Below are 24282 nucleotides of genomic sequence, written 5' to 3' on the forward strand. Positions count from 1 at the left end.
CTCCATCACCAACATTTTATGAGAAGTCACCATTGACTGAACTGGACTGATTAGGGACAGTCAGCATGGCTTTGTGAGTGGAAAATCATGTCTCACAAATTTGATTGAGTTTTTTGAAGGGGTAACCAAGAAGGTAGATGAGGGCAGTGCAGTTGATGTTGTCTACATGGACTTTAGCAAGGCCTTTGACAAGGTACCGCATGGTAGGTTGTTGCATAAAGTTAAATCTCACGGGATCCAGAGTGAGGTATCTAAATGGATACAAAATTGGCTTCTTGACAAGCCAGGGGGTGGTTGTAGAAAATTATTTTTCAAACTGGAGGCCTGTGACCAGCGGTGTGCCTCAGGGATCAGTGCTGGGCCCACTGTTATTTGTCATTTAGATTAATGATTTGTATGAGAACATAGGGGGCATGGTTAGTAATTTTGCAGATGACATCAAGATTGGTGGCACGGTGGACAGTGAGGAAGGTTATCTCCAATTGCAGCGGGATCTTGATCAATTGGGCTAGTAGGCTGACGAATGGCAGATGGAGTTTAATTTAGACAAATGTGAGGTAATGCATTTTGGTAGATTGAACCAGGGCAGGACTTACTCAGTTAATGGTAGCGTGTTGGGGAGAGTTACAGAACAAAGAGATCGAGGGGGTACATGTTCATAGCTCCTTGAAAGTGGAGTCACAGGTGGACAGAGTGGTGAAGAAGGCATTCGGCATGCTTGGTTTTATCGGTCAGAACATTGAATACAGGCGTTGGGACGTCTTGTTGAAGTTGTACAAGACATTGGTAAGGCCACACGTGGAATACTGTGTGCAATTCTGGTCACCCTATTATAGAAAGGATATTATTAAACTAGAAAGAGTGCAGAAAAGATTTACTAGGATTCTACTGGGACTTGATGGATTGAGTTATAAGAAGAGGCTGAATAGACTGGGACTTTTTTCTCTGGAGCGTAGGAGGCATTGGGGTGACCTTATAGAGGTCTATAAAATAATGAGGGGCATAGACAAGGTAGATAGTCAATATCTTTTCCCAAAGGTAGGGGAGTCTAAAACTAGAGGGCATAGGTTTAAGGTGAGAGGGGAGAGATACAAAAGTGTCCAGAGGGGCAATTATTTCACACAGAGGGTGGTGAGTGTCTGGAACAAGCTGCCAGAGGTAGTAGTAGGGGCGGGTACAATTTTATCTTTTAAAAAGCATTTAGATAGTTACATGGGTACGATGGGTATAGAGGGATATGGGCCAAATGCGGGCAATTGGGATTAGCTTAGGGGTTTTAAAAAAAAATAATAAGGGCGGCATGGGCAAGTTGGGCCGAAGGGCCTGTTTCCATGCTGTAAACCTCTATGACTCTCTGACATAAATAATGTGGCTACAAGAGCAGGTCAGTGGTCACCTCTTGACTCACCAAAGCCTGTCTACGTTCGACAAAGCACATGTCGGAAGTGTAATGGAATACCCAGTACTTGCCTGGATGAGTGCAACTCCAAGAGCACTCAATACGTTTGACAAAGCAGCGTTTATGGACCTTCACTCCACTATCAATGCACCATGACAGCAGTGTATACCAACGGCAATCCATGTAACATTGCTAATCTCAACATTGAAATATAACTGCTTCCCCAGCCTTGCTAAGGCTCCTTTGACAGCATCTTCCAAACTTGTGACCCTTACCATGTAGAAGAACTAGTTTAAAGTTTATTAGTGTCATAAGTAGGCTTACATTAACACTGCAATGAAGTTACTGTGAAAATCCCCTAGTCACCACACTCTGGCGCCTGTTCGGGTACACTGGGGGAAGAATTTAGCATAGCCAATGCACCTAACCAGCACGTCTTTCGGACTGTGGGAGGAAACCCACACATACACATCGGGAGAATGTGCAGACTCCGCACAGACAGTGACCCAAGCTGGGATCGAACCCAGGTCCCTGGCGCTGTGAGGCAGCAGTACTAACCACTGTGTCACTGTGCAAGCAGCAATCCTGCAAGTTTCTGACCAAGTCACACATTCCTGACTTGAAACAATATCGCCACCTCCTTCACCGATACTGTGTCAAAATTTTGGAACTCCCAACCACCTTCTGAAGAACAATTAGGGATGGACAGCCATCGCCCATGAATGAACAAAAAATATTTCTGACATGCCTCAAATAGAACGTGAACAACATTTTAATGTGATTGCCTTAATTTACATAATATAATTACCATTCTGGGAGAAGCGTCAGCATTGCCTGTTGAACAAGGTGGCTTTGGTGAATATGAGGGATATTTGCTTTGCCCTTATCTGCCCCTCCACCACAACCATGGCTCCTGTTCCTTTGTGCACAGATGTCTATTTGCAAAAATATCTGCATCTCTAAAACACTTTGGACCTGCGGCACACTGACTACTCCAATAGTCTCTTGGTCTTGTCCAGACTTGCATATTTTGTTAAACATGGGCATATCCAAACCGCTGCCAGCCCCAAATCGCATCTGGTCCCATTCTCCCATCATCCCTTTGCTAAACTGACCTACACTAGCTCGGGAGTCTCGCAACTTTACCATTTTAAAATTCTCAATCCTTACCTTTGATGATTATGTGACTTTACCCCTCCCCATCTCAATGAACAAGATCTCCACCTCTTGCTCATCATCAGTTTTCATTCCTCCAACATTGGTGATGTGTCCTTAGCTCTTGAAGACCTGAGCTTGGAATTCCCTCCTTAACCTGTCCATTAAGTCATTCATTAAACCCTATCTTTTTGACCAAGCTTTTTATCATCTGTATTAATGTGTGAGCTCTGTTCCATTTTGTCTGATGAATGCTGCTAAGGAAACGTCTTGGGAAATTTGACCACATTAAAGATATGATAAATTCAAGTGCTGGTCTTTCTTTTGACTGCCAAAGAGCAGGATTTAGCTGTCAAGCTGCAGAATACGGATCAACTTACCCAAGGTTTTATATACACCCTAACAGGCTGGAACAGAAAGCTCTTAGTACTGGCATTAGGGGTGATAATTAAACCTGGGTTGTACCAGTTCGTGTTGCATCGCTGTGGGGAGTAGGAAATTAAAGTCTTGACCACAGGATACTTGGAATCTCAATCCCAAATATCAATAGTGACAAAGCTGAATACAAACCATACTGAAATCTGGAGCACCATATTAATCCTTTTGAGGCCTATTGAGAATTTCAGGAGTGCGGCAGTGCTTTTATTAAACTGTCATTTCCGAGCTGCTTGCTTTATGGTTGTTTCCCTCGTCGATTCTAGTAAGATCTTCGATCAGAATTTGTAGCTGTCCTCCTCTGGGCTGGCTGGATGTCCCATGTTGTTAGATAACGCAGCAGAGATTGGATATGGCCGCCTTGTCCGAGTTCATTGCTTGTAGCTCTTGCTGTAACTGTTGTAATTCCAGGATGGATTGTTGCTGCTGGCGAACTTCTTCCTGCAGACGATGTTCTACCTTCACCAGACTGTCAATTCTGTCCTGCAATTTCTTCATTTCTGTTGTCCATTTCTCGAGAGAGAGAGAATTAAAAAAAATATAACTTTGCGTACAGTTACTTAAAACATACAGCAGCGAAAAGCAGGGCAGTAACCAGCAAGAGGAAATGAGGATTTGAAAGAACAGGGCGGGTTGGAATCCCCATTCAGAAACAAAATTAAAGGGGTGATGTCAGAGAGTCATAGAGACATACAATGAGAAACAGGCCCTTCGGCCCAACTGATCCATGCCGACCAGGTTTCCTAAACTGAACTAGTCCCATTTGCCTGCATTTGGCCCATATCCCTCTAAACCTTTCCTATCCATGTACCTGTCCAAATATCTTTTAAATGTTGTAATTGTACCACCACCTCTGGCAGCTCATTCCATGTACGCACCACCCTCTGTGTGAAAAAGTTGCCCCTCAGATCCCTTTTAAATCTTTCCCCTCTCACCTTAAACCTCTGCTTACTAGTTTTGGGCTCCCCTACCCCGGGGAAAAGACTTTGGTGATACACCTTACCTATGCTGGAGAGGAAATTGCAGTGGGGTTGAGGGGAGGGGGGGATCCAATTGGCTTGATCCACATGGCAACCAATGACATTGACAGGCCTAGGAAAGAGGTTATACAGAGGGAATATTAGCAGACTGGGGCTCAATCAAAAAAGCAGCACTTCAACGATAATGATCACCTGAGCCATGAGGGAAGTGGTATAGAGTAAATCAGATTAGAGAGTTAAGAGGCTTAAATATTGATGTGTGAGAAATGGGGTTTGATTTAGGGGGAATTAGCACTGATACTGGGCGAGTGGGAGCTGTATTGTTGGGATGATCTTCACCTAAACCACGCTGGGACCGGTGTTTTGGAGAGTGGGATAACTCAGGCAATATAAAGGCTTTAAACTAAATAGTAGGGACAAGGAATCACAGGAGCAAAGATGACGCAAATAAAAGGACCAGGCAAGGTAACAATAAGAGTAATGAATCAGAGCAAGGCAGGAATGAATAGATGGTACAAATTTAAGACTGCAACAGCAGATAAGGTTGGAGTTTACAAAAAGACAAAACTCAAGGCTCTGTATCTGAACGCATTGGCTGGCATTCATAACAATACAGATCAAAATTGTCAGCTTAAATACAAGTATATTTGTATGGCCTGATAGCCATTACGGAGACATGGCTGCAAGGTGACCAGTGCTGGGACCTGTATATTCAGGGATACATGACATTTCATAAGGACAGGAATCTAGAAAAAGGTGGTGGGGTAGCTCTGTTAATTAAGGATGACATTAGTACAATAGTGAGGGATGACTTCAGTTCTAAAGATCAAGATGTAGAATCAGTTTCAGTAGAGATAAATAAAAATAGCAAAGGGAAGTCAGTTGTAACAGTAGTTTATAGACCTCCTAACAGTCACAACGCTGAGGGTTGGGGTATATCAGAAGAAACCATGGGGGCTTTAAAAAGGCCCTGAAATTTTCATGGGTAATATTAATCTGCACAAAAATTGGACGAATCACATCAGTAAAAGTAACCTGGAGAATGAGTTTATAGAATCTTATTGGGACAATTTCTAAGAGCAATTGTTGAAGAGCTCGCCAGAAAGCAGGTTATTCTTGATCTGGTAATGTGCAATGTGATAGGATTAACTAATGACCTCTTGGTAAATGAGCCTCTAGCACTGATAGAAGTTTGCATTCCGTTTGAGAGAGAGAAGAGTGGGTCTGAAACTAGTGTTTTAAATTTAAAGGCAATTACAAAGCTATGAAGATGAAGCTGGTTAAAGTGAACTGGGAAATTGGGTTAAGGGGTAGGTCGGTAGAAATGCAGTGGCAGACATTTGAGATGATGTTTCACAACATTCAGCAAAGATGTATTTTAGTGAGAAAGAAAATCTTCAGGAGATGAATGCACTATGGCTAAATAAGGAAGTTAAAGACGATATCAAATTGAAAGAAAAAGTATACAATTCTGTGAAGATTAGTTGTAGGTCAGAAGATTGGGCAGAATTTTAACTTCAGCAAAGAATGACTAAAATATTAATAAGGAGGGAGAAATAGGAGAATGAGAGAAAGCTAGCTAGAAATATAAAAACAAATGTCAGGAAGCAGCGGTAGTTTGAAGTGATCTATGTTTGCATTGCTGGATGTTAGAAGTAAGGTTTAGATTTAAGTGGTTCAATTTAGTGTTTCTGTGTAGGAAATAGTATGATTCTAGGTAGATTCGTGTTAGACAATGGTGTTTGCATGTTGATGGCTTTTAGTTTCAGTTCAAACTGTGTTTATGTTGTGCTGAGAGCGAGTTTGCGATGGGAAAAGTAAACACGAGCTTGGAGAAAGAATGAGCTGTTGCTTAGCAACCAGGGACCACCTTTTAAGAAAAAAACCTTTTTGTTAGTGTTTGACTGAACTCAAAAGGCAGTTGAAGCTAGGATGCTGGAGAGGTGTCACGAACCACACTGATGTTATTTGTGAGGGCGTCTCAACTTGAAACATCAGTTCAAGCTGTGTATAGTTTTGTTTTGCAATGGTGTGAGGAGTGATGTGAAACCCCGCAGGGAGAAATAGCAGCCCAGTCATCGTGCAACAATTACTAAAGGCTATTTATTAAATTAAAGAGAAGACATATATACATAGTGTCATAGAATGAGTAGGACTAGAACACTCTGAGGCAATTAAATATACGACAGTTTATGCAGAAATTACCCCTCGTTCCAAAACATACATATTATCTGTGATCCCTGAACTGTTAAAGACTTTCCTGTTCCCAAATAACATCCAAATGAAATAAACCTATGAGTGGAATTCAGTTAATGGTCACCATACAATACAAGGCAGATGACTGAGTCTGGGAAATGTCTTTTCCTGGTCCAGTGAAGATATTTAAACTGTCTTTGTGAAGGTTCCTACTCTATCTTGGTTCTAATGACTGCTTTGGTGTTAAAATGGTCTCTCAGATCCTGAACTGTAAAACTGGCCCCTCCAGCTCTTAGATGTTACAATGCCTTCTTGGCTGTTAGATCTTAAAATGGCCTCTCAGCTATGAGATGTTAAACTAGTCTGCCTGCTTTTCTGCAGGTGTTGACAATTATATCCTGGTTCCTTTGTGGTTTTCCCCTTTCTGTATTTCAGCTGTCTGCATATCTCACATTCTGTGACTCTCGAAATTAGCATCTGTCTACCTCCACTGATCCCTTAGCCACCTAGGTAAGCTGTTACCTGATGATTGCTATTTACACCTGATTCTGCCTGGATGCCTGCTAATCTCGTTACTGGGAAAGGTAGCATCTCATCATCCCCTCTGAATGCTGACTACTGCTGTCACTGGGCAGATGCATGACAGAATGAACATCTCTCAGCTTTGCTAAAAGCAGGGAAACCACATCATGGAAGAATGGGCAACAGTGGAAACCCAGAGAAGCTACAGGACAGTTAGTTCCAGAAACTTGGGAATGAAGAGAGGTTTCCTGGAAAATTGAAGTAAAAAGGAACAAAGAGGGACTGCAAGTGGAACAGAGCACTGTTTGTTGAAGTTAAAGTCAAACATGTGAACTGCAGAGCTGATGAGGTTGGCTCGAGAAAAGCCACATATCTGAGGCAATTGTAAGGTTTGGTGTCCTTATTTTCAGGCTTTGAAACAGTAGTATTCTGTTGGGAACCGAGTACCTGAGAGTTTGTGTGGAAGTTTGGATGCAAGTGGCAATTCAAGACAAAGGAATACTGAAGGGAAGAGTTGTAAAACCTGGAGGCGAATCCTTGCTGAAACAGCTGAGAGAAAGTCTTGTTTGAAAGGAAAGTTGGAAACCCGGGAGGGGGATCCTTGATTAAAAACAGCTGAGGGAAAACATTGCTTAAAAGAACATTTTAAAGTGTGTCTTTTTGAGAGTAGGATTTGAAAACACTCGTGTAACAATCAATAGAGGGGTTGGGAGGGGAGTTTGAGGAACAATGCATCGCAGACCGATTGAGTGGCATCTGCCACTAGATTTCAGAGTAGGGTGTCTGACCACAGTTAGCCTGTTGTGTTACAGGGACTTTGTGTTTACTGAGAACATTGTGATGCAAGATATGTGTTTTAACCTATGTTATCTTTACAATCTATATTGATTAATGAAGATAAGTGAGAGTGAAGGATTAAAAGAGAAAATGCTGGAAAATCTCAGCAGGTCTGGCAGCATCTATAAGGAAAGAAAAGAGTTGACATTTTGAGTCCAGATGACCCTGTGGTATGGTAACATATTATCATAAAAGATTGGTTAGCGAAAAGGAAACATAAAGTAGAGATAAACAGGTTATTTTCAGGTTGGCAAGATATGAGCAGTGGAGTGCCACTGGGGGCTCCAACTATTTACAATTTATATCAATGACTTGGATGAAGAGACAAAATGCGCGGTTGTTAAATTTGCTGATGACAAAATGATAGGTAGGAAGGTAAATTGTGAGGAGAGGAGAACATAAAGAGTCTATAAAGATATTTAGATAGGTTAAGTTCATGGGCAAAAATTGGCAGATGGAATATAATTGTTGGAAAATGGGAATTCACCCACCTTGGCAGAAGAATAAACAAACTGTGTGTTATTTAAATGGGGAAAGATTGCAAAACTCTGAGGTACAAGGAATCTGGGTGTTCTGGTACACGAATCAGAAAAGTTAGTATGCAGGTACAGCGAGGGATTAGGAAGGCAAATGGAAGGCAGAAAATCCCACCCATAGTAAACATGGATACAAAGTACTCTTCAAGTACTCTGCCTTGCCCAGTGTCTTTAAACTTATATCACTCATTTTGTCTCTAATAGGTTCTGCCCCATCTATTCTTACCCATTCACTATTTACACGCCAGTAGAAGATTTTTGGGTTCCCTTCTATGTTAAAATCTGTTGCGTTCTCACATACTCTCTTTGCCAGTTGCATTTTCCTCTTCACTTCCTTTCTTAATTTCTGTTATTTGACTTCATTCTCACTTGAAGAATTCAGCTAACATAGATTGTACCCTCACCTTTTGTTTCATCGTGCTCTCTATTTCCCTTGTCATCCTTGACGTCCTGGTTTTGGTCTCCCTGCTTTTTTCCCATGCCAGAATGTACTTAGCCTATACTTGAAATATCACTCCCATTAAAAGTCGTCCATTGTTCCGTTATGGAATTTTCCTGTCAATCTTTGACTTCATTTTACCTTGGCTGGATATTCTATCATCTCATTGACGTTAGCCCTCTTCCAATTTCAAAGTTCTAAGTTAGATTGTTCCTTGCTCTGCCACTGCTAATCTAAACCTCATGATATAATGATCACTCTTACACAAATGCTCCCCTAGAGGAAGCACTTGGCTCACTTCATTCCCCAGCACCAACTCAATCAATGCCTCCTTCCTCGTTCGGTTACATTGGAACATAAGAATTAGGAGTGAGAGTAGGCAATTCAGCCGTTCGAGCCCGCTCCGCTATTCTATATGATCGTGGCTGATCTCCATCTCATCCTAACTCCACTTCCCTGCCTTTTCCCCATCACCCTTTATCCTGCTTAGATCAAATATTTATCTATCTCTTTCTTGAATCCATTGATTGATTCTGTGTCCACTGCACTTTGGGGCAGTGAGTTCCATAGATTCACAACCCTCTGTGAGAAGTAGTTTCTCCTTATCTCTGCCCTGAACCTCACCCCTCTTACTCTACAACTATGACCTCTTGTCCAAGACTGTTCTAGAAAGGGGAACATTTGGTTAACATTTACTTTACCAATCCCGTTGAGTATTTTATATACCTTAATCAAATTCCCGCTCATTCTTCTGTACTCCAGCGAGTACAAGCACAAGCTACTCAACCGCTCCTCGTATGACAGCCCCTTCAAAACTGGAATCAATCTAGTGAACCTCTTCTGAACCACCTCCAGTGCCACCACATCCTTCCTCAAAGAAGGTGACCAAAACTGAACACAATATTCCAAGTGTGGTCTCACCAATGCCTTATAGAATCCCTACAGTGCAGAAGGCCATTCGGCCCATCGTGTCTGCACTGACCACAATCCCACCAAGGCCCTATTCCCGTAACCCCATATATTTACCCTGTTAATCCACTGACACTAGGGGCAATTTATCATGGCCAACCAACCCAACCCGCACATCTTTGGACCGTTGGGAGGAAACCAGAGCACCCGGAGGAAACCCACGCAGACACGGGGAGAATGTGCAAACTCAACACAGACAGTGACTCGAGGTCGGACTTGTTACAATTGTAACAACACTTCTCTACTTTAATACTCTAGACCCTTTGCAATAAGTGCCAAGATTCCATTTGCGTTCCTTATAACATTCTGCACCTGCATATCCACTTTCTGAGACTCATGCACAAGGACACCCAGATCCCTCTGCACAGGTGCCTTTTGAATCTGTTTCCCGTTGAGAACATACTGGTCAAGGAAGCTCTCCCCCTCTTCACCCCTTTAACACAATCCTAATCAATATCAGGTTAACTAATGTCCCCCAATATCATCATTCTATAGTCTTTGCACATCGCTGATTTCCCTGCTAATTTGCTTTTGTATTTCTATTTGGAGATCATTTCTGTTTGTTTCTCAACTCTAACTAAATGGATTCCATCTTTTATCCCCTCTAGGGAGACCTCTTTCCAGCATTGCAGTGTCTTCCCTGATAAGTATTGTCACACCACTTCCATTTTCTCTTCCCTACCTTTTCTAAATACTTTAGAACTAAACACCTCACTATAAGAAGGATGTGGAAGCGCTGGAAAGAGTGCAGAGGAGATTTACCAGGATGCTGCCTGGTTTGGAGGGTAGGACTTATGAGGGAAGGTTGAGGGAGCTAGGGCTGTTCTCTCTGGAGCGGAGGAGGCTGAGGGGAGACTTAATAGAGGTTTATAAAATGATGAAGGGGATAGATAGAGTGAACGTTCAAAGACTATTTCCTCGGGTGGATGGAGCTATTACAAGGGGGCATAACTATAGGGTTCATGGTGGGAGATACAGGAAGGATATCAGAGGTAGGTTCTTTACACAGAGAGTGGTTGGGGTGTGGAATGGACTGCCTGCAGTGATAGTGGAGTCAGACACTTTAGGAACATTTAAGCGGTTATTGGATAGGCACATGGAGCACACCAGGATGATGGGGAGTGGGATAGCTTGACCTTGGTTTCAGATAAAGCTCGGCACAACATCGTGGCCCGAAGGGCCTGTTCTGTGCTGTACTGTTCTATGTTTATATCCTTGAATATTAAGCATCAGTTCTCAGCATTTTAAGCCATCTTTCCAGTATTGTCACTGCAACATAATCCCCCGTAGCTGTCTGTGCTTGCAGCTCACCAACCTTATTCACCACACATTGTGCATTTACATACATACATTTTAAACCTGTCTTTGCGTTCCTCATAGTGTTTCTTAGTCTACTCCTTTCTCATATGAAGTTACTTCCTTCTCCAGTATTATGTAGCCCAATCCATCACGCAAACCAGCCTCCCATCCATTGACTCTGTCTGCACTTCCTACTGCCTCGGCAAAGCAGCCAGCATAATTAAGGACCCCATGCACCTCGGACATTCTCTCTTCCACCTTATTCTGTCAGGAAAAAGATACAAAAGTCTGAGGTCACGTACCCACTGACTCAAGAACAGCTTCTTCCCTGCTGCTGTCAGACTTTTGAATGGACATACCTTGCATTAAGTTGATCTTTCTGTACACCCTAGCTATGGCTGTAACACTACATTCTGCACTCTCTTGTTTCCTTCTCTATGAATGGTATGCTTTGTCTGTATAGTGCGCAAGAAACAATACCTTTCACTGTATGTTAATACTTGTGACAATAATAAATCAAATCAAGCATCCAAAACTCTTACTCCTCCTTTATGCACTTCATTCCTCTTTTCTACATCCAAATATTTGTTCCCATCCCCCTGCCAATTTGACCCCCCCCACCCCCCCCCCCCCCCCCCCGCCGCCCCCCCGGCAACCACAGTAGTGAACTTTGACATGAGCACTTTGATCCCAGTCCTATAGAAGTGCAACCCATTTCTCTTCAACTGACACCTCCTAACCCAGAACTGGTCCCAATGTTCCAACAATCTGAAGCCTTCCATTCTGCACTCTGCCTCAAGACATGTATCGAGCCTCCCTATTTTCCTATTTCTACACTCAGAAGCGCATAGCATTGGGAGTAATTGAGAGATTACTACCTTTGAGGTCAAACTTGTTTCGTTACGTCTCTGATAATCTGACCATTGGACCTCAGTGTCTGCCATCTCTATATCCATGACACCAAACACCTATGACAACTTCTGGATCAATCTCTTCCCCCTGCAGAATAATCTGCATTCTCTCCATGATGGGCATCACGGTAGCACAGTGGTTAGCACTGCTGCCTCACAACGCCAGGGACCCGGGTTCAATTCCCGGCTTGGGTCACTGTCTATGTGGAGTTTGCACATTCTCCCCGTGCCTGCGTGGGTTTCCTCCGGGTGTTTCGGTTTTCTCTCATAGCCTGAAAGACGTGCTGGTTAGGTGTATTGACGTGAACAGGTGCCGGAATGTGGCGACTAGGGGAATTTCACAATAACTTCATTGCAGTGTTAATGTAAGCCTTACTTATCACTAATAAATATACTTTACTTTAAACTTTTGATGTCCTTTATCCCAGCATCAGAGAGGAAACACGCTATGCACGGTGGCACAGTGATTAGCATTGCTGCCTCACAGTGCCAGGGACCGGGTTCAATTCCAGCCACGGGTCACTGTCTGTGTGGAATTTGCACATTCTCCCCGTGTCCGCGTGGATTTCCTCCGGGTGCTCCGGTTTCCTCCCATGGTCCAAAGATGTGCAGGTTAGGTTGATTGGCCATGCTAAGTTGACCCTAGTGTCAGGGGATTAGCAGGGTAAATATGTGGGGTTACAGGAATAGGGCCTGGGTGGGATTGTGGTCGCTGCAGACTCGATGGGCCGAATGGCCTCCTTCTGCACTGTTGGGATTCTATGATTCTATGCAGAACTCACAATGACAATTACATAGATGCTTCTCTGTCTCCTCTAACTATGGAAGCTCCTATTATGACTGCATTTCTAATCTTTGCTGTTCCCCTTATGCAATCCTTGCTCATTGGTGCCATAGTCTGTGCTGCACTCCTTCCGTGTGTTGTCACTCCCAGCAGTCTTCAATACTAAGTACCAGTTTGAGAGTGGCACACACACCCTGAAGATTTCTGTACTTCCTGCCTCTTCCAGGTGGCCATCTATCTGCTATCCTGACCCCTCACTGTCAGTGGGTGACCATTTCCTGAAATGTATAGTCCAGGAAACACTCATAGAACATAGAACAGTACAGCACAGAACAGGCCCTTCGGCCCACGATGTTGTGTCGAGCTTTATCTGAAACCAAGATCAAGCTATCCCACTCCCTATCATCCTGGTGTGCTCCATGTGCCTATCCAATAACCGCTTAAATGTTCCTAAAGTGTCTGACTCCACTATCACTGCAGGCAGTCCATTCCACACCCCAACCACTCTTTGCGTAAAGAACCTACCTCTGATATCCTTCCTATATCTCCCACCACGAACCCTATGGTTATGCCCCCTTGTAATAGCTCCATCCACCCGAGGAAATAGTCTTTGAACGTTCACTCTATCTATCCCCTTCATCATTTTATAAACCTCTATTAAGTCTCCCCTCAGCCTCCTCCGCTCCAGAGAGAACAGCCCTAGCTCCCGCAACCATTCCTCATAAGACCTACCCTCCAAACCAGGCAGCATCCTGGTAAATCTCCTCTGCACTCTTTCCAGCGCTTCCACATCCTTCTTATAGTGAGGTGACCAGAACTGCACACAATGTTCCAAATGTGGTCTCACCAAGGTCCTGTACAGTTGCAGCATAACCCCACGGCTCTTAAACTCCAACCCCCTGTTAATAAAAGCTAACACACTATAGGCCTTCTTCACCGCTCCATCCACTTGAGTGGCAACCTTTAGAGATCTGTGGATATGGACCCCAAGATCTCTCTGTTCCTCCACAGTCTTCAGAACCCTACCTTTGACCCTGTAATCCACATTTAAATTAGTCCTACCAAAATGAATCACCTCACATTTATCAGGGTTAAACTCCATTTGCCATTTTTCAGCCCAGCTTTGCATCCTATCTATGTCTCTTTGCAGCCTACAACAGCCCTCCACCTCATCCACTACTCCACCAATCTTGGTGTCATCAGCAAATTTACTGATCCACCCTTCAGCCCCCTCCTCTAAGTCATTAATAAAAATCACAAAGAGCAGAGGACCAAGCACTGATCCCTGTGGCACTCCGCTAGCAACCTGCCTCCAGTCCGAAAATTTTCCATCCACCACCACCCTCTGTCTTCGATCAGATAGCCAGTTACCTATCCAATCTGCCAACTTTCCCTCTATCCCACACCTCCTTACTTTCATCATAAGCCGACCATGGGGGACCTTATCAAACGCCTTACTAAAATCCATGTATATGACATCAACTGCCCTACCTTCATCAACACACTTAGTTACCTCCTCAAAAAATTCTATCAAATTTGTGAGGCACGACTTGCCCTTCACGAATCCGTGCTGACTATCCCGGATTAATCCGCATCTTTCTAAATGGTCGTAAATCCCATCCCTAAGGACCTTTTCCATCAATTTACCAACCACCGAAGTAAGACTAACCGGTCTATAATTACCAGGGTCATTTCTATTCCCTTTCTTAAACAGAGGAACCACATTCGCCACTCTCCAGTCCTCTGGCACCATCCCCATGGACAGTGAGGACCCAAAGATCAAAGCCAAAGGCTCTGCAATCTCATCCCTTGCCTCCCAAAGAATCCTAGGATACATTTCATCAGGCCCAGGGGACTTATCGACCTTCAGTTTATTCAAAACTGCCAGTACATCCTCCCTCCGAACAACTATTTCCTCCAGCCTATGAGCCTGTAACACCTTCTCTTCCTCAAAAACATGGCCCCTCTCTTTGGTGAACACTGAAGAAAAGTATTCATTCATCACCTCGCCTATCTCTACTGACTCCATACACGAGTTCCCACTACTGTCCTTGACCGGCCCTAACCTCACCCTGGTCATTCTTTTATTCCTCACATAAGAGTAAAAAGCCTTGGGGTTTTCCTTGATCCGACCCGCCAAGGACTTCTCATGTCCCCTCCTAGCTCTCCTAAGCCCCTTTTTCAGCTCATTCCTTGCTAACTTGTAACCCTCAATCGAGCCATCTGAACCTTGTTTCCTCATCCCTACATAAGCTTCCCTCTTCCTTTTCACAAGACATTCCACCTCTTTCGTGAACCATGGTTCCCTCACTCGGCCATTTCCTCCCTGCCTGACAGGGACATGCCTATCAAGGACACCCAGTATTTGTTCCTTGAAAAAGTTCCACTTTTCATTAGTGCCTTTCCCTGACAGTTTCTGTTCCCATCTTATGCCCCCTAATTCTTGCCTAATCGCATCATAATTACCTCTCCTCCAATTGTACCTGCCGTACGGCCCTATCCCTCTCCATTGCAATAACAAAAGACACCGGATTGTGGTCACTATCTCCAAAGTGCTCTCCCACAACCAAATCCAACACTTGGCCCGGTTCATTTCCCAGTACCAAATCCAATGTGGCCTCACCTCTTGTCGGCCTATCCACATATTGTGTCAGGAAACCCTCCTGCACACACTGCACAAAAACTGCCCCATCCGGACTATTCGACCTACAAAGGTTCCAATCAATATTTGGAAAGTTAAAGTCCCCCATGACAACTACCCTGTGACCCCCACACATATCCATAATCTGCTTAGCAATTTCTTCCTCCACATCTCTATTACTATTTGGGGGCCTATAGTAAACTCCTAACAACGTGACCGCTCCTTTCCTATTTCTAACTTCAGCCCATATTACCTCAGTGTGCAGATCCCCCTCGAAGTGCCTTTCCGCAGCCGTTAGACTATCCTTGACTAACAATGGCACTCCTCCACCTCTTTTACCAGCTTCCCTACACTTACTGAAACATCTATACCCCGGAACGTCCAACAACCATTTCTGTCCTTGTTCTACCCACGTCTCCGTAATGGCCACAACATCGTAGTCCCAAGTATCAATCCACGCCCCAAGTTCATCTACTTTGTTCCGGATGCTCCTTGCATTGAAGTAGACACACTTCAACCCACCTTCCTGTCTACCGGTACCCACCCTTGACCTTGATACCTTCCCCAATACCTCACCACCCTCAACACTGACTTCTGGACTACAACTCCTTTTCCCACTCCCCTGACAAATTAGTTTAAACCCCCTCTCATCTCACTCCGCAGTGACTCCAGCCGTCGCTGCTTTTTTAAGAGTTGGTTTTGAGATAAATGTTGAACAGGTCATTGGGAGAACTCCCCTACTCTTTGAATAATGCAGTGGGATCTTTTATGTCCACCTGCGAGGTTAAGGCAGGCCATCAATTTAATGCCAATTTCATATATCCACAAAAAGAGCTGAGTCAGAACTGAGGAAGATTTAATCGAGTATTGTGGGGAGAAGGTAAAGCAAGGGAAAGGTACACACAAAATACATTGGAAGCTGGATGTTTGAAGGAGATTAAACAGGACAAGGTAGTAAAAATAAGGACCTGGGGGGATAAAATGTCAAGTTGTGGAATCCAAGAATTCCAAATTAAAATGTCTGTATATTTACACACAAATTATAAGAAGCAAAACTGTGAAAATACTTGTCCTTTCTCATACAAAAACACAAGAAATAGAAGCAGGAGTCGGCCACCAGGCCATTGAAGCCTGCCCCGCCATTCACTTCAATCATGGCTGATCTATGCCAGCCTCAACTCCTTTTCTGCGCCATTTCTCCATAGCCCTCTATTCCTCGATCTATCAAATATTTATCCACCTCCACTTTAAATACTTCTAATGATCCGGCCTCCACCACCCTTGGGCAGAGAATTCCAGAGATTCACCATCTTCTGCGAGTAGAAATTTTGATGCATCTCAGTTTTAAATGACCGGCCCTTTATCTTGTCGCAATGTCCCCTTGTTCGAGACTCCCCCGCTAGTGAAAACATCTCACTATCTACCCTGTCGAGCCCCCTCAGGATCGTATATGTTTGAATAAGGTCACCTCTCACTCTTCTAAACTCCAAGGAATACAAACCCAGACTATTTAGTCTCTCTTGATAGGACAACCCTCTCATCCCAGGAATTAGCCTGGTGAAGCTCCTTTGGACTGCCTCCAATGTTACTTTATCCTTTTTAAGGTAAGGGCACTAAAACTACACAGTATTCCAGCTGCGACCTCACCAACACCCTGTACAATTACAACAAAGTTTCCCCATTATTAAACTCCAACCCCTTTGCAATAGAGGCCAAAATGCCATTTGCCTTCTTAACTACTTGTTGGATCTGCTTACTAATCTCTATTCCTTTAGAAGAGTGAGGGGTGAGCTTATTCAAACTTATTGCTTGGCAGACTTTTCAAACCAGTATTCATTCTCAACTCAGGCAATTGATAGGAGAAACAGGATCTATTTTATAATTTACATGGCTAAACGCAAACTGGATTGGGAGCGTGAGAATGAAATACTCGCCTAATGATTCATTGAAATGTGTGTTTTACCTGTCTGCACCATTCCTGAATGGAACTTCCCGATAGTGGCCCTTGGATACTGCCATCCCTGCGAATGTACACTTCACCTTGGTCAGTTTCATACAGTAAAATATCACCATTCTTTTTGGGCGGATGCACAGTTAACCTCACAACCTTCAGAAACATTCCGGTGTCCCCATCCTTGATAACTGGAAGGAAGGTGATGGAGTAGGAATTTGGGAAGAGTGGTGGTTTAAACCCTTTCACGATTGAGTCGATCAGAAGTCTAACCCGATCTTCATCTTTGTGATTGCATTCCACTCCGCACACGGTGCCGTCGTCATTCACACCCACAAACAAACTGCCCCCTTCGCTGTTGAGAAACGCACAGACGTATTTCCTGACGTGGTTCTTCAGAGTCATATTCAGGTATTCTCCTCCACCTCGCTTGAATTCAACATTCCTCGTTTCACTCCCCATCAATGCCCCATAAAATAAACGTTCCTGCCCAGAGATCTCTCCACCAATGATGGCGCTGTCTGATTTTGTGCCACTCAGGGGGGTTGATAAATGATCAATGATTTTGTTTGTCAGGTAGCTGGATTTCCCAGGACTGCTTCCAAGTGTGTCCTGTGTTTGTTCCAGTCTCTTCTTGTCCTTTTGTGCTTGAGTGTAGGATTCATGTTTTAACATCTCTGCAGAACTGTTCTGGGAATAGTCAAAACGCAAAAGTAAGTTACAGGTCCAGTACTCTTTTTTTTATATTCATTTGTGGGACATGGGCATCGCTGGCTGGCCAGCATTCATTGCCCATCCCTAGTTACCCTTGACCAGGCCATTTCAGAGGGCAGTTGAGAGTCAACTACATTGCCATGGCTCTGGAGTCACATGTAGGCCAGACCAGGTAAGGATGGCAGATTTCCTTCCCTAAAGGACATTAGTGAATCAAATGGAAGCAGGGTCATCTGGACTTGAAACGTCAGCTTTTTTCTCTCTTTACAGATGCTGCCAGACCTGCTGAGATTTTCCAGCATTTTCTCTTTTGGTTTCAGTGAACCAGATGGTTTTTTTTCCGACAATCGCAATGGTTTCATCGTCATCAGTATATTCTGAATTCCAGATATTTTTTGTTGAATTCAAATTCCACCATCTGCCGTGGCGGGATTCGAACTTGGGTCCCCAGAACATTAGTTGGGTTTCAGGATTAATAGTCTGACGATAATACCAATATAGGCTACTGCCTCCCTCTTGCAAGTCATCTAGTTATAGGTTTTAGATATCAGCCTAAGCCCTGGGGTTGATGGATGTTACATTCATAATAAAATTGGAACCTTCTTTAGTGTTGCTCAAATGCTCTTTAAACAGAAACTCAGACTTTCAGGACAAATTTCATCCATAACTTGTTGAATGGGTACATGAAACCAGGAAAAAATAAACTGAAATATCATGAGCTTTACCATAATCAGGGAAACTGGATTAGAACTGGGGCTCGCTAATTCCATACAACTGGATTCAATAATTCTGGACCACTGATGGAACAAGTGGATTTAAAGCTTCTTTGTGTAAATTTGTCGATGTGATTTATAAAATACAGTTTAATCGTACAACGTAATGTCAGGCTTCATCAGTTCCAAACAAAATAGTGCAGAAATGTCAAAGACATTGCAGCAACATGAACTGGCATAACCTTAACTATGTTTACACAAACACAGTGATATTGTTAGGTTTTTGGGGTTGGACAGAGAGAAGACACGTCCCCTTTTCTTCGTGCTCTGCCACTTTTCTTTCAGCTCATGTCCAACCTTTCTTGTCCCCTGTGATACCTTGCTCTTATATTTTGGCTTGTTGTCTTCTTGTCTCAAATGTAAGTACTTGACAGGGCCTGCCTGACTTATTTAAGAATATCTTTGTTTATTTCTTGTCCATCTCCTGTTGTTTTCCCACCTTTTTGTACATTCTCCTCACACCCCACCCATTTCCTAAGGTGTGTGCAGCCAATCAGCTCTCTCCTTTACACCAAACTTGCATTTGATTTGTCCTCTGGCGAGTGTGAAATGATCTTTGGGATGGGTCAGGTGCTAGTTTTGTCTCTCTTCCAACAGGAGGTCTGTGTTAAATCGCATCCTGTCTCATGTATGTGCACTGGAGGGGGTGCAGAGGAGATTCACCAGGATGCTGCCTGGGAGGGAACATTTAAGTTATGAAGAGAGGTTGGGTAGGCTTGGGTTGTTTCCGTTGGAGTAGAGAAGGTGACCTGATCGAGGTGTACAGGATTATGAAGGGCATGGACAGAGTGGATAAGAAGCAGCTGTTCCCCTTAGTTGAAAGATCAGTCATGAGGGGACATAGGTTCAAGGTGAGGGGCAGGAGGTTCAGGGGTATGTGAGGAAAAACTTCTTTACCCAGAGGGTGGTGATGGTCTGGAATGCGCTGCCTGGGAGGGTGGTGGAGGCAGGTGGCCTCACATCCTTTAAAAAGTACCTGGACGAGCACTTGTTCCGTTTTAACATTCAAGGCTATAGGCCAAGTGCTGATAGATGCGATTAGGTGAAAGTTCAGGTGTTTTTCATGTGTCGGTGCTGACTCGATGGGCTGAAGGGTCTTTTCTGCACTGTATGATTCTAAGATCTTTCGCAGTACAGCAAAGATCAGATCCATACAACAGGATTGTGATGTCCAGACTTGTGTGAATGACCTCAAGGCAAATATAGAGGGGATGTATTTGCCACAACGTGGTTCTGAGCTTAAATTACTTACACAGCCAACAGTTAGAGCTTGCGAGTTATTTAAAGCTGATGCAAAACTGTGATGCACCTAACTAACTCTATAACGACTTGACAAAAGTTAACCCACGAATTAAAACATGGGGTTGGAGATTTAAACTGCAGAATTATTCTGGAATTCGGATAACTTGGGTGAAAAATGACAGTATGGAAATTAGCTAAAGTAACAGCAGCTTAATTCCATACAACTAGATTCATTAAGTCCCGGCCATTGCTTAAGTGGAGAGTTTCAGTGTTTTTTTTCAAATGGGACAGAACGATAGAAACTTTTATTAGGAAACAATGAATTGTTTCATGTTGCAAAAGTAATTAAAAGATAATTGCGGGAATTTTACCGCCTCGCCTGCCCGAGGCTCGTAAGATCCCACCCGAGGCCAATGGAGAATGTGAGCGAGCGAAGTGGTAAAATTCCAGCCAATATACTTGCTGCTGCCTGGGAGTGATGGCAGTAAAATGAGTCATCATGGTATGCTGTTCTGTTGAAGTTCTGCCCACTATTTTGGGCAAAACAAGGGTCAAATTAACAAAGAAATGGGGCAGACAGCCTCTTAAAGAGATACTAATTAATGAAAAAATCACAAAGGAAACTTCACAAATCTAAATGTAATATTTCCAAATTTGCAGATGACACAAAGTTGGGTGGGAGGGTGAGCTGTGAGGAGGATGCAGAGATGCTTCAGCGTGATGTGAACAGGCTGAGTGAGTGGACAAATGATTGGCAGATGCAGTATAATTTGGATAAATGTGAGGTTATCCACTTTGGTGGCAAAAATGGGAAGGCAGATTACTATCCGAGTGGCCATAGATTAGGAGAGGGGGAATGTGCAACGAGACCTGGATGTCCTCGTACCCCAATCACTGAAGGTAAGCATGCAGGTGCAGCAGGCGGTAAAAAAGTCAAATGGTTTGTTGGCCTTCATAGCGAGAGGATTCGAATACAAGAGCAGGAATGTTTTGCTGCAATTATACAGGGCCTTGGTAAGGCCATGCCTGGAATATTGTGTGCAATTTTGGTCTCCTTATCTGAAGAAGGATGTTCTCGCTCTAGAGGGAGTGCAGTGAAAGTTTACCAGACTGATTCTTGGGATGGCATGAGTAGCGTATGAGGAGAGATTGAGACGGTAAGGATTATGTTTGCTGGAATTCAGAAGGATGAGGGGGGATCTCATAGAAAACTATAAAATTCTAACAGGACTAGACACGGTAGATGCAAGAAGGATGTTCCCGATGGTGGGGATGTCCAGAACCAAGGGTCACAGTCCGAGGATATAGGATAGACCATTTAGGGCAGAGATGAGGAGAAATTTCTTTACCCAAAGAGTGGTCACAGAGTCATAGAGGTTTAGAGCATGGAAAGAGGCCCTTCGGCCTAACTTGTCCACGCCGCCCTTTTTTTTAAAAACCCCTAAGCTAAACCCAATTGCCTGCATTTGGCCCATATCCATAAGACCATAAGACCATAAGACATAGGAGCGGAAGTAAGGCCATTCGGCCCATCGAGTCCACTCCACCATTCAATCATGGTTGATTTCAACTCCATTTACCCGCTCTCTCCCCATAGCCCTTAATTCCTCGAGAAATCCCTCTATACCCATCGTACCCATGCAACTACCTAAATGCTTTTTAAAAGACAAAATTGTACCCGCCTCTACAACTACCTCTAGCAGCTTGTTCCAGACACTCACCACCCTGTGTGTGAAAAAATTGCCCCTCTGAACACTTTTGTATCTCTCCCCTCTCACCTTAAACCTATGCCCTCTAGTTTTAGACTCCCCTACCTTTGGGAAAAGATATTGACTATCTAGCTGATCTGTGCCCCTCATTATTTTATAAACCTCTGTAAGATCACCCCTAAGCCTCCTACGCTCCAGAGAAAAAAGTCCTAGTCTATCCAGCCTCTCCTTATACCTCAATCCATCAAGTCCCGGTAGCATCCTAGTAAATCTTTTCTGCACTCTTTCTAGTTTAATAATATCCTTTCTATAATAGGGTGACTAGAATTGCACACAGTATTCCATGTGTGGCCTTACCAATGTCTTGTACAACTTCAAAAAGACATCCCAACTCCTGTATTCAATGTTCTGACTGATGAAACCAAGCATGCCGAATGCCTTCTTCACCACTCTGTCCACCTGTGACTCCACTTTCAAGGAGCTATGAACATGTACCCCTCGATCTCTTTGTTCTGTAACTCTGCCCAACACCCTACCATTAACTGAGTAAGTCCTGCCCTGGTTCAATCTACCAAAATGCATCACCTCGCATTTGTCTAAATTAAACTTCATCTGTCATTTGTCAGCCTACTGGCCCAATTGATCAAAATCCCGTTGCAATCGGAGATAACTTTCTTCACTGTCCACTATGCCACCAATCGTAATGTCATCTGCAAACTTACTAACCATGCCTCCTATATTCTCATCCAAATCATTAATATAAATGATAAATAACAGTGGACCCAGCACCGATCCCTGAGGCAAACCGCTGGTCACAGGCCTCCAGTTTGAAAAACAACTCTCTACAACCACCCTCTGGCTTCTGTCAAGAAGCCAATTTTGTATCCATTTAGATACCTCACCCTGGTCCCGTGAGATTTAGCCTTATGCAACAACCTACCATGCGGTACCTTGTCAAAGGCCTTGCTAAAGTCCATGTAGACAACATCAACTGCACTGCCCTCATCTACCTTCTTGGTTACCCCTTCAAAAAACTCAATCAAATTTGTGAGACATGTTTTCCACTCACATTGCCATGCTGACTGTCCCTAATCAGTCCTTGCGTCTCTAAATGCCTGTAGATCCTGTCTCTCAAAATATCTTCCAACAATTTACCCACCACAGATGTGAGGCTCCCTGACCTGTAGTTCTCAGGCTTTTCCCTGTAGCGCTTTTTAAACAAAGGCACAACATTTGCCACTCTCCAATCTTCAGGCACCTCACCCGTGACTATCGATGATTCAAATATCTCAGCTAGGGGGACCCGCAATGTCCTGGGATACACTTCAACAGATCCCGGGGATTTATCTACTTTGCTGCGCGATAAGACTTCCAGCACCTCCTTCTCTGTAATATGTACTCTCCTGTAAGTGAGCCTGAGGAATTCGCTACTAGAAAGTAGTTCATTGAATGTTTTCAAGAAGTAGTTAGATATAGCACTTGAGGCAAAGGGGATCAAATGAAATGTGGGGGGGGAGGGGGAGGTGCGGTTGTGAGTTGGGGGGGGGGTGCAGAATCAGGCTATTGAGTTGGATGATCAGCCATAATCATACTGAATGGCGGAGCAGGCTCAAAGGGCCAATGGCCTCCTCCTGCTCCTATTTTCCATGTTTTCTAACTCAAATCCGCCCCCCCCAATGCAATTTATGCACACTCAAAACATTTGATTTAATTAGCCAAGCACATGGACTCTTTAGGAATCTGGGCCAGTGGTCCTGATGACCCCATGCCTTCGGAACGCAGGAGCTGGAAGCTATTCAGCCCTTTTTGCCTGATCCACCGTTCTATGCAACCTCCATTCACCTGCCTTGGCTCCAGGTCCCTTAATATCCCTGGTGAGCAAAATCCAGATCAATTTCCAATTTAATGAACTAACCTCACTCTTGGTTCTTGTGGGACAGAGCTCCATATTTTTACCAGCCTGTGTGTGAAGTAGTGTCTTCTAACTTGTCTCCTGAACTAATTTCATCCTGCATTACAGATTCCAAAACCTAACTGGAGTTTACTCAAATGTGACCTTTTACAGACTAACTGAATTATCAATGGTTAAACAATAGTGTCAGTCAGAAAATCAGTGCTAAGAAATTTGCATACCAGTGAGAAAAAAAATAGATCGGTGTATCATTTCCTGGCTTGCTTTCATTTACCCTTTTATTGCCTTGGATCCTCCCCCACAATTCTTTGGCATCAATTCCCAATCCAAATGAGTGATTTTTGTTCCAAGTTTCTGGTACCTCTAAATGTCGATGGGAAGAGTTAAAGGAAGACAAATGCAAATGGATAATGAAATGTTACCTTGTCAAAAGTGTTCTCTGAAAAGTCACGGATATTCTTGGCAACCTTTAATGTTTTCCCTTTAACGACTAATCCTTTCATACTGTTAACATCCAAAATGGCAGGATCCTGAAGTTGTTTCAAGATATTTTGAACTCCACTCTCAGTCTTCAGGCGGATGAATGCATGAGCTCGTTTGTGTTTCTTGAAGACTTCTATGTCGTGTCTTTGCAGGACAATGTCGATCGTGGTGAGTAAATCTTTCAGCATGTAACTCAGCAGCTCCTTGGAGTAATCAGGATTTAAGTTACCCACAAATAATGACAAACAAGGAGCCTTGACATTGTCATCATCCATTGCTTTACTAAAAAAGCATCTTGCAGATTTTGTTGAGGTGTGAGCAATCCCTTAGATGTTTGGTGCTGTCTCTGATGTTTCCATTGCCCCACAAGATTTGAAGGCCACAATTTCTTGCCG

General features: G+C 43.6%; 1 protein-coding gene across 1 annotated transcript; it reads right to left on the reverse strand.

Annotated features, from left to right (window-relative positions):
• Window positions 1-3316: 3316 nt before the first annotated feature.
• On the reverse strand, window positions 3317-24162 carry LOC144509423 (schlafen-like protein 1). Its single transcript, XM_078238289.1, has 3 exons — window positions 23827-24162; window positions 17067-17744; window positions 3317-3502 (listed from the first exon to the last, which is right to left on the reverse strand). Exons 1-3 carry the CDS (start codon window positions 24160-24162, stop codon window positions 3317-3319), a joined length of 1200 nt encoding a protein of 399 aa, XP_078094415.1.
• Between the last annotated feature and the right edge of the window lie 120 nt (window positions 24163-24282).

The sequence above is a fragment of the Mustelus asterias genome, chromosome 21, assembly GCF_964213995.1.
Source record: "Mustelus asterias chromosome 21, sMusAst1.hap1.1, whole genome shotgun sequence".
Lineage (NCBI taxonomy): Eukaryota > Metazoa > Chordata > Chondrichthyes > Carcharhiniformes > Triakidae > Mustelus > Mustelus asterias.

What these genes read in the sequence shown, in the direction of transcription:
- LOC144509423 (XM_078238289.1), bottom strand. Translation starts at nt 24,162, where the DNA reads ATGGATGATGACAATGTCAAGGCTCCTTGTTTGTCATTATTTGTGGGT. An exon ending in CAGAGAACACTTTTGACAAG is followed by an intron (nt 17,745 to 23,826) that starts GTAACATTTCAT and finishes GACTATTCCCAG; the next exon opens with AACAGTTCTGCAGAGATGTT. An exon ending in TTCAGGAATGGTGCAGACAG is followed by an intron (nt 3,503 to 17,066) that starts GTAAAACACACA and finishes CTCTCTCTCGAG; the next exon opens with AAATGGACAACAGAAATGAA.